Source organism: Gigantopelta aegis, chromosome 8, assembly GCF_016097555.1.
Source record: "Gigantopelta aegis isolate Gae_Host chromosome 8, Gae_host_genome, whole genome shotgun sequence".
Lineage (NCBI taxonomy): Eukaryota > Metazoa > Mollusca > Gastropoda > Neomphalida > Peltospiridae > Gigantopelta > Gigantopelta aegis.
The window spans coordinates 47,404,642-47,416,069 of record NC_054706.1 but is presented as its reverse complement, the minus strand read 5'-3'; the positions used below and the strand labels follow the sequence as shown (position 1 = coordinate 47,416,069).

The following is an 11,428-nucleotide window of genomic DNA, read 5'->3' as shown; positions in this document are numbered from 1 at the left end:
AATCCTGTCGTTTAGCTGTTACGACAAGCTTATTGTAACGTGTTTTTGGATTTTATGATCCAGTGACATTGCTGTTTGAAATATTTTGTTTGTTGACTGGTCAAAAAGGCCAAGTGAATTTTTAATGTGCAATGTTAAAAGTTTATATTTGGAGGCATCATTTTTGTTGTGAAGCTAGCTTGTCACTTTTATTTATAAATGGTATGAAATGCTGTGTACATAAAATTAAATATTTAATCTCGCCAATAAAAATATGTCGTGCAGGAGACTAATTTCAATTTCTGGGGGGCATGACAGGTGTTTTCTTTGGTTTAATAAAAAAAAATAGGGCACCAAGGCAAGTTGGGAGGGCACTAAGTCTAACGTTTACTTCAAAAAGGGGACATGGAGGCAAGTTTCTGAGAAAAATTATTTCACTCTTAATTCCGATATTTTCCTTGATGTATTTTACAAGGTTAATCTAGCATATATGCTACATTTTCCTTGTATACCAAATCTAGCAAATTGCAACATTAAAAGTATGTCGAATTTATGCAGATTGTACACTAAGTTGAACGAATATGATAATTTGGAGTACTTTGGCACAAAGGGTTAAAATAAATGACTGCATCAAACGTTGCAAGACCACTTCATCCTTCCTGCACCGCAGTGGGAAGACTGCCACTCGGGACCGACATTACAGTGGCGCTTGTTCGTGACTGCAACGCCCCATTCATCTTGCCAAGTCAAAAATATATATAGGTTTATTTAAAAAAATCACTAATGTGTAAGTCACAAACAATATATTTATAAATGTAATATTTAAAGAGATTTTAGCACGTTTTGTTTTACATCTTGGTGTAATTGACCTGTCACTTCATGTCAACAAGCAGCCCGACTTCGCTAGATGAGATTTTTCATGTTGCATTTTGTGCCATTTCTAAACGGATTTAAAAAAAAAAAAATTCTGAAAGGCAAGGTGGCAAACCAGGTACGGTAGCGCGGCATTTTTCTTGCTGTCGAGACCGTAAGTTTTTATGAGCTTAACGGCAATTGCCGTCTGTGCCGTGATGTAGCAGGTGTTTCATAAAAATTATTTTAAAAAAAACATTACAGCGGTTAAGCACTGGCTTGATGTTTGATTGATCCCCGTCTATTGGGCTATTTTCCCCCAGCCTGTGCGACACAACTGGTGTAACAAAGGCCATGGTATGTCCTGTCTGTAGGATGGTGCGTATAAAAGAAAATCCTTGCTGCCAAATGTAAAGTAGCCCATATCGTGGCCCACTTGACTTTGGTTCATAACCATGGACCCTATATACACTTGTTTTGTTTTGTTTAACGACACCGCAACGATTAATTAATCATCGGTTATTGGATGTCAAACATTTGGTAGTTCTAACTTGTACAAGTTGTAGTCATCAGATGGAACCTGCTATATATTTTTTTGTAATGCAGCAAGGGATCTTTTTATATGCACTTCCCTACAAACAGGAAAACACATACCACGGCCTTTGTCCAGTTGGGGTGTACGGATTGGAACAAGAAAATCCTAATCAGCTGAATGGATCCACCAAGGTGGGTCGACCTTCGACACGAGCACCTCAAGTGAGCTAAATCTCGCCCCTTAACCTATATAACCATGAATGAAAATTTCTAACTTTAAAATGGAGAGTAGTATTAGAAGTTAATATAGATTTATTTTCAACATCTGACACCCAATAGCCGATATGTATTTTTGTGCTGGGGTGTCGTTAAACAAACATTCATTCATTCTCTAATATGATGCAACAAATACACCTAACGTTTAATTAATGGGAAATTATCAGATGTCTTTGGAGGTGGATTGTAGCATAACATTAGGGAACTGAAATATTTTAAAACAATTTATCCTGTTGACAAAAATGCATTTGTTTGGCAATTTAAAAAAATACTGATGAATAAAATTAGTGATCCCACAATCTAAAAGCTAATGTTGACGAACCAAAACTCTCTATAAATACTGTCGGAAGTTTGCCGTGCATTTTATTCAATGACGCACTGAACACATTTTATTTACGGTTACATGGCGTCAGACTTGGTTAAGGACCACGCGGATATTGAGAGCGGAAACCCACTGTCGCCACTTCATGGGCTGCTCTCTTAAATTAGCAAGGGATGTTTTATATGGACCATCCCACAGACAGGATATCACATACTGCATCTGTTGTGGAGCACGCGCTGGATCGATCCTAGACCGACCACGCATCAAGCGAATGCTTTACAACTGGGCTATTCCCCCGTGCTACTGGCAGTCACTTTGACAATGCTGACATTCAATCCCACATTACAATTTACAACTTCCATTACTATGCTGGTAGTATATCTTGGATTGTATCACTACTGCATTTTTGTCCCATCCTACAAAAATTATCAGTTTTATTTGACCTAAGAAGAAAAGTAAGTGTTTTGGAAATATAAAAAAAAAACAACTATTTTTATGTGCAAGTAACTAACTGAGAAACTTTTTTTTTTACAGACTCGCTTTCGTGTCTCCAACTTTATAGTACATGCAATTGGAGCATCCCTTAGTTGGGATGGTGATACGAAAGTGTCTATTTATCAATTGGCAATAAAGATGTATTTTGTTGGGTACCCAGCCATGTTGGCATTAAGGGTAACGACATGGCAGATGTTTCTGCAAAGTCTGCTTTCAACGTACCCCTTGTCCATGTTGGTGTCACCTACAGTGATTAAACATCTTATGTTAACCAATACATCTTTTCGATATGGCAAGATGATTGGGACGGTGCGGTTGCGAACAAGCTTCATTCAATTTCTGTCAAGCCAGTCCTGGGAAAGTGGCAGTCATCCTACAGGCGGTGCAGGAAGGATGAAGTACTCTTGTGCCATACCCATCGGCCATACATATTTGACGCATTCATTTATTTCAAAGGACCCTCCTCGGTATAAACATTGTCAGTGTACACAGACTGTTTTGGTGAAGTGTGAACATCTCAAGCCAACGAGAAATGATATATTTGGCAAGAGAAATGTTTTAGAATCTTTTTAAATTCCATCCAGAATTAATTGCAGTTTTTAAAAAACACCGACTTCTACGAGTTTTAAAATACACCGGGTACCTACCTTGATTTTATGTATTGTATTACTTTCCCCCCTACAGCTCCTTACTGGTTTTACATAAATATTTTCATACACTTACCATCGACTCCCAATAGCCGATGTATATTTTTGTCCTGGGGTGTCTTTAAACATTCATTCAGTCATTCATTCATTGACTGGGAAACAATTTGTAGTACATTCGATAGTAAGAAAAAAGGAAAACGATAAAGGCTACTCAAACCAAGACCTTTTATATACAATTTCCTGTATATACCACAGCTACTTCTATGACTTGTTAAGTAAAATGCACAAAATAATTATTCTAACGGTGTACATGGAAGAGTAGCGAGGTTAATGGGCACCTACAGTATTCCAAAATGTACCGATGTGTACAACATGGAAGAGTGGCGAGGTTAATAGGCACCTACAGTATTCCAGACTCTACCAATGTGTACAACATGGAAGAGTGGCGAGGTTAATAGGCACCTACAGTATTCCAAAATGTACCGATGTGTACAACATGGAAGAGTGGCGAGGTTAATAGGCACCTACAGTATTCCAGACTCTACCAATGTGTACAACATGGAAGAGTAGCGAGGTTAATAGGCACCTACAGTATTCCAAAATGTACCGATGTGTACAACATGGAAGAGTGGCGAGGTTAATAGGCACCTACAGTATTCCAGACTCTACCAATGTGTACAACATGGAAGAGTGGCGAGGTTAATGGGCACCAACAGTATTCCAGACTATACCAATGTGTGACAATGTTCCTGAAATAATGCACACCTGTAGCACCCATCCTCTGAAGTTCATACATTTTGCTTTGATTAAAAAGACCAGAAGAAACACACACAAAAAATCCAATCATATTAAGATTTATTCCAAATAAGTTTGATTTCTTGTACAATTTTATCCTTTTAAAAGTATTTTCATTGTCTAGTTACTGCCACAGATCTGTTTTTTCTTCTTCAATATATCTGAACTGTTTGTGAATGTCAATGTTAGTCAAATTCTACTGCATCAAATGTTCTGTACTCTGACCCATCACAGTACTTTCAAATTCCTAGTTATCTGAAAAATATATTTAAAAAAACAACAAACTATTACCGAAAATCTCAAAACCTAGGGTTTTTGGTTGTATACAGTATTTGACATTTTACAAAATTGCTATTAATAAATGAAACCATTTATAACTAAACTAGGTGGACCAGTGTTTGAATATACATGAATGCATACCACAGAAAATAGTAACATGACTGCTACATCCAACCAGTCCATCATATACACCAGAAGCCATTTCCACAAGACATCGTAAATTTATCTTTATGAGAAAATTTGTAGTTCCAGATGAAAGCAAATGATTTAGATGTATTTTGAACTCTCTCTGTACAGTTTATAAATAAAGTTGGTTTTCCCTTGTAGATTTATATTTGCACAAAACAAGGCTTTTGTGTGAAATTGGCCTCGGAGATATAAAATAAACCATACAATCTTTCAATCGTCCAGTAAATTGTGGAAAAAGGTCTTTTATGCTGCTATTTTTTAGATTAACTGGAGGCGTCAGACTATCCTACTTCTGCATAAAAAAAATTGTCATCCTAATTTTAAGTAGCACCCTGTACATTCAATCATGATAGTACATGGTGCATTGAAATCAAATTGCAGGAATGAAACAAGACAATGCAAAAAGTCCTGTCACATATTACATCTCACGAATGTTAGGCACGATAGTATTAAGTTTTAAAGTTAGAGGCACACCCTCGTCTGCTCTCTCCCCCCAGCCCCAAAACCTTTACCTCTCCTGGACAAAGGAGCCAATGAAAGTCAACAGGGGCCCATGACAGGCGGTGTACTACAAGAGCTTGCTCCGAATGTGGATGTTAAAACCTATGACCTGACCTGTTGAGAGGCAGTCAAATTTTCACTTGGTGAGATGCTATTTGGTATACCGTTACCTATAAATCTGGATATGATTGCAGCATGATGAACCACACCAATATAGAAATCGCTAGTTATTCTAGGTTGGCGTATTTTATGCTGTGCATAACTTCCAAAACTTGATTAATGACCAACAGGGGTACAGAAATAAAACTTTTTCACTAGCCTGCCGGACCAAAAGCAACTAAAATTTACTAGCCCGCCAGAATTTACACTAGTCCTCCAGACTATAGAACAATATATTAATGTTTAATAATGTTATAATATGCACCGTCTTCACATCAAATGATATATACTAAAACGCAAAAGAAACGCAGGTTCTCATTAAATTGGATATAAAATATTAAAAAAACAAAACGAAATGAAGATTTCAACATTTATTTTGGAGCTACACCAATTCGGCACACATTGGTGTTGGAAATTTTTGATTGAATTCCTTTTTGGCTATTGTTTCATGTCATAAAGTAGGGTGGGGGTCCATGTTAAAAATGTGAAAGAGACGACCTGTAGCATTGTCAAAGTCAGTATCGCGTGTGACCACCCTGGGCATTCAAACAGGCAGTGCAACGTCTCCTCATTGAGTTGACAAGCCGTTGAAAGAATGCCTGAGGGAGTGAGTTCCATTCATGGACCAATGCTGCCTCCAGCGCCTGCATATTCTGAGGTTGTCCGCGAGCCTGAAGGCGACGTCCGATTTCATCCCAGACGTGTTCGATAGGCGCCATGTCCGGTGATAAGGCTGGCCACGGCAACGTTGGGATGTTGTGCTGAGCCAGCAACGCCTGTGTTGCCCTGGCAGTGTGCGGCCTGGCATTGTCTTGCTGCAGCAAGCGCACACGTGGGTGAGCGGCAAAGAAGGGAACGACGTGATTGTTGATGACGTCATTTTGGTACACGGCGGCATTAACGCGTTGTCTGAACACATGAAGTTGTGTTCTGTGGTTGAATGAGAACCCACCCCACACCATCACACTACCCCCGCCCCATCGGTCGGCCTGCAGAACGCAGCAGTCGGAGTAACGTTCATGTCGACGTCGCCATACTCGGATTCGGCCATCAGCGTTGGAAAGATTGTAACGGCTCTCATCAGTAAACAGAACTTGTTGCCACTGGCCACGTCGCCATCTTTGATGTTGTTGCGCCCACTGTTGACGTTGTTGGCGGTGCCGAGGGGTCAATATTGGTCCCACATAAGGACGGCGGTTACGGAGTCCTGCTGCCCTCAGACGGCGTCGGACGGTATCGGCGGACACTGGACCACGCACCTGGTGAGCGGTGTTAGCTGCTGGCAGCATCCGATTCCTAAGGTGGGTCACCCGGATGTACCGGTCTAGGGCTGCGGTTGTCACCCTCGGGCGGCCGGTGCGTGGTCGATCGTTCACAGATCCAGTGATTTGGTGACGTTGAGAAAGGCGTGCGATTGTCGAAACATGACATCCCAATTGTCTGGCTACAGCAGTACGGGTCTGTCCGGCTTGCAACATCCCGATGGCCATCCCTCGCTGGAGTTGCGTCAGTCGCGGCATTTTTAAAATGTGATTCTGTTGTCTGTCACTACTCAAATTGAATTTATGCAATTAAATCCAGGTGTGTAGGCTTTATAAGCATTTCAATGAGTGTGTTTGCACTGGATTCATGATACGGATGATCCAGCACGTGCAAACAACGTGTTTTGAGAATTCGTGACGTCACACAGGTAATGAAATTGACACGCAGGTGGGACTGCGGTGTGGGTGTGTGCCATGTCCTTTAACACAGTTGAGGTTCAATTCCACCAAAGATACTGCTTTACAAAGTGCAATTCTTTCGCATTTTCAGGACCTGCGTTTCTTTTGCATTTTAGTATATATATATATATATATATATATATATGTATTGAAATAGTCTAATAAAGACAGTTTTTCACAGTTCTTACATATAGATTTACAAAATTCAAAATACCATTAATCAGAAAGAGATAGATCGCCCATCCGTGAGAATTTTTGAGTACTTTCTGCAACTCTAACTAACTGACCATCACTTAAACATTCATTTGTAGGATTTAACTAAATTTACCTCTTCAAATTTATGAATCTGTCTGATGAAGAAATCACCATATCTTCGAGCCACCTTTGTATCAGCTATATGGATCATATCCTGAAAGAAAAAACACTGCATGATTATTAAAGCTGCAATCTTAGCTCCACATCTTTAAACATCATGCCCCAATACAAAACACAATCATTGTATAATTTGCTATTTCCATATATGGTCAACTGCTTTGGTACAACAAACAAGTCTGTTACCATTTAGGCCGTTTTGCAGGCTTAAATAGTTCTAAACAGCAGTGGTTTTATTTGAGCCCATTTTATTCCTGTTTCTGCATTTGGCACCTGTGACATACCAAAAACCATGCACATGGGAAAACAGCCTTTAAAAACCCCTAAAACCTTGTAAGAGGGCAAATCATTTTCAATTTATACCTTGTCTATGTAGAAGTCCACTTCAGATGCCGACTGAAATTCCCCATCTAGACCACTGGTGCCTTTCGTCCAGACCATGTTCTTCATTTTATGCTATTAATAAAAGAAACAGATGGCAACTGCTAGAAATACAAATCAATGGCAAGTACAAATATACATTTGGTGTTATGCATGACAAATTCAAACAGATTGTGATAATTATTTAAAAGCTCTACACCATGCTAGGTTGATTTAAATTAAATGTTAATATTTTAAAAGAACCATGTAGGTTTATTAAACAGCATACAATTTTCATACTACTATCTCAAACATACTTGGATTTAGTTGTATAATATTAGGTGAACTTTTGCATCTCTTTACACTGACTAACAGGTTTTTGGGGCGTTATTATTTGCATAAGTTTCAGTCAATAAAAAACCCAGAAAAATGGGAATGTAAATGTGTCCATTTTCTTTTTTTTATTGTCGAAAGGGAGACCGATTAAGAGACCATTTACAAACTGTTATCAACATTTTCACAAATGCTACAACCTCATTCCCTGATAAAATATAATTATATACCTATTTTTGTTTGCCAGGCAAATTTATTTGCCTTTTGGGGTTTCTAAAAGTGCAGCTGAAATTAATCACCTGCTCCACTGAGGAAGGTTTTTTACACTTTTGAAAATGCTGATAATACCTATTTATTTTAAATATTCAAATGAACGTTCACCTTAAAACACATCAAGTGTGTCCGCAGCTCTTCCTCACTCTGAAAAGAAACAAATGGTTAGCAGAAATTATTTGGTCCACAAATGAAAGTCTAGAACCTACATGCTCTGGAAAAGAATGTTTAACGACAACCAAGTTCATCATTCAGCTGATAGGTGTCAACATGCAAATTATCTATTAAGCTTTAAAAATGGCAGAAACCCAGTTATTTTGTAACAAAATTTCAATTATTACATTAAATTATTTTGCTAACTTGAAATAAAATTTGCCAATCATTTTAAAATTTGCAAATGGTGAATCTGGTGATGCAAGAGCATGCCCTGATATGATCACAGTGACAACTTTATGTCAAGAGGGGAACCCCCTGTCATCACATTTTACTCCTATTTGCAGCATAACTTTGCAATCCCATTCTGCACATGAAATGAAACAAACTTTCAAAATGCAATAAATGTTCCAGGATTTTCTCAATATTTATTTTGTATTCACAGCCTTCAAATACTGTTGAAGTTTGGCAGTCTCAAAAAACAACAACAAAAAACCCCCAACCTAATTGTTCATAGGCTGTTAGTACTGTACAATGGAAATGTATATTTAATTTCAGTATAAAGCTTTGAGGTTTCAAAAATATTTTTCAAACCTATAGCTACCAATACACTTATGAACTTGAGTATCAAGATGAGAAATCATTCGGTTGACGAGACAGTAACTTTGAAACAAGTTAAAGGAAATGTGTGACAAATTTTTATGTTACGTTAAAAATGTATTCCAACAATAAAGACCAAAGTTATTTTCCCCCACTTACCATGTCCATGAAAGTGGCGAGTTTCGCTATTGGGAGAGTTGTGTACAGCTTCAAATAACTGAAACAAAGTGCAACATTTGGTTATTCCAAGATGGTCTACTTTTCAATACTCAATGTACAGTACAAGAACCGAAAATATTTGAATGACATCGTAAAAATTAATCTATAGCTGTTATGCACTCTCACAGGATTTACAGAGTTGAAGAAAATCCAATGTGGATATCAAACAATTTTTGGCATTCCTATTCAAAGTATCTCATATAAACTGCCAATGTTCCAAAACCGAAAAGTACCGCTTAATGCACACGCTCCTGCAGCACACTGTTTGATCTGCTACTGTTGGATGTCACATAGTCTAGAGAATTAAAAAAGAACTCCACTTATACAACCATAACTTTCGTAATTATTAATTAGCAGGAAGATATCTTTCCTAATTATGTCCCTTCAAGACATGACAGCACAAACCTAATACAACAAACATTTTATAGGACTAGAATTACACTTACCTCCGAATTGTTGGTATTAAAATTTGCTGGGTCACCTCTTCTAGGAAAACCTTCAGCTGGAGTTGAAATGGTTCCTTAAAAGAGGAGAATACACAGATAGTAAACTGCTAACACTGTAATAGTATACATATTTTGTCAAATATGTCAAATGAACTAAAACTGACAACTAAACTATACAAGAGTATGGACAATTGTTTTAAAACAATAACAAACAACAAAATAAAATAAAATACAAGTAAAAGCTATTGGAAAGATATATATGTATTTATAAAAAGGAAGAAAGAAATGTTTCATTTAATGACACTCTGCTTATTTATATCTATGGCTATATGGTATCAGATATAATAACGACGACATAGATGAGAGAAAGCCTGTTGCCGCCATTCTTTGGCCTATTCTTTTTTTATTACAGCATGGGATCTTTTATATGCACCATCCCACAGACAGGATAGTACATACCAAGGCCATTATTATACCAGCACTGGTTGGAATGAGAAATAGCTGACTGGGTCCACCGATGGCGATCAATTTTTATATATAAAGTTTTAAAAGGGACTTGCATAAAGAACACTATTGTCCATTCAGTTTAGGTTATAATAACTACAACTCAAGAAAGGAAAGAATAATATTTTTATATATAAAGTTTTAAAAGGGACTCGCATAAAGAACACTATTGTCTATTCAGTTTAGCTTATAATAACTACAACTCAAGAAAGGAAAGAATAATATTTTTATATATAAAGTTTTAAAAGGGACTCGCATAAAGAACACTATTGTCTATTCAGTTTAGCTTATAATAACTACAACTCAAGAAAGGAAAGAATAATATTTTTATATATAAAGTTTTAAAAGGGACTCGCATAAAGAACACTATTGTCTATTCAGTTTAGGTTATAATAACTTCAACTCAAGAAAGGAAAGAATAATATTTGCAAATATAACAAAACAAAATTGCAGTCAAACTCATCAAGTCAAACATACCTTATGAAAACCGGCTCCCACAGTGTCATAATTTGGTGCAACTGGTGACAGGAATTTTGGACAAGCAAATGAGAAAGAGGTCTCAAATTCGACAGAATCTCTGAAAAATTTACAAGCTGGAATTCAGTATCGACATTTCAGCAACAGTAATTAATTCAGATGTATAGTACAGGAAAGTGATGTTTAATTGATATGCTTTTATAACAAACTCAAATTCTGTTTTATTAAATCAAGCCATGGTCAAAATATAAGCCTATGAAAAAACCCTCCCACTCCCAAGTTTTATTCATTAAGCATAATTTATTTAAATTCACAATTATGGAAAGATTTTTGCCCATTACACCCCACCCCACTTATATTGATACATGTACAAAGAGGTAAACTCACCCGACCCTGATACATCAGTTAATTATTTCAATAATAGAAAGCAGGTGTTTGATCACTAAGCCACACCCCCGACCCTGATACATCAGTTAATCAATTTCAATAATAGAAAGCAGGTGTTCGATCACTAAGCCACACCCCCGACCCTGATACATCAGTTAATCGATTTCAATAATAGAAAGCAGGTGTTCGATCACTAAGCCACACCCCCGACTGATACATCAGTTAATCAATTTCAGTAATAGAAAGCAGGTGCTCGATCACTAAGCCACACACCCCTGACACATCAGTTAAACAATTTCAGTAATAGAAAGCAGGTGCTCGATCACTAAGCCACACCCTCGACTGATACATCAGTTAATCAATTTCAGTAATAGAAAGCAGGTGCTCGATCACTAAGCCACACCCTCGACCGATACATCAGTTAATCAATTTTAGTAATAGAAAGCAGGTGCTCGATCACTAAGCCACACTCCTGACTCTGATACATCAGTTAATCAATTTCAGTAATAGAAAGCAGGTTCTCGATCACTAAGCCACACCCCCGACTCTAATACA

General features: G+C 37.5%; 1 protein-coding gene across 1 annotated transcript in view; it reads right to left on the bottom strand.

The window, feature by feature from the left end:
- Positions 1–3,943: 3,943 nt before the first annotated feature.
- LOC121379238 (eukaryotic translation initiation factor 3 subunit L-like) overlaps positions 3,944–11,428 on the bottom strand; it is a 33,456-nt gene continuing 25,971 nt past the window's right edge. Inside the window, exons 13-19 of the mRNA XM_041507757.1 lie at positions 10,487–10,586; positions 9,506–9,579; positions 9,000–9,057; positions 8,196–8,234; positions 7,485–7,577; positions 7,078–7,158; positions 3,944–4,155 (exon numbers count right to left, since the gene is read on the bottom strand). Coding sequence (XP_041363691.1) covers positions 4,129–4,155; positions 7,078–7,158; positions 7,485–7,577; positions 8,196–8,234; positions 9,000–9,057; positions 9,506–9,579; positions 10,487–10,586 — 472 coding nt within the window. The 3' untranslated portion in view covers positions 3,944–4,128. The remainder of the gene's footprint in view (positions 4,156–7,077; positions 7,159–7,484; positions 7,578–8,195; positions 8,235–8,999; positions 9,058–9,505; positions 9,580–10,486; positions 10,587–11,428) is intronic.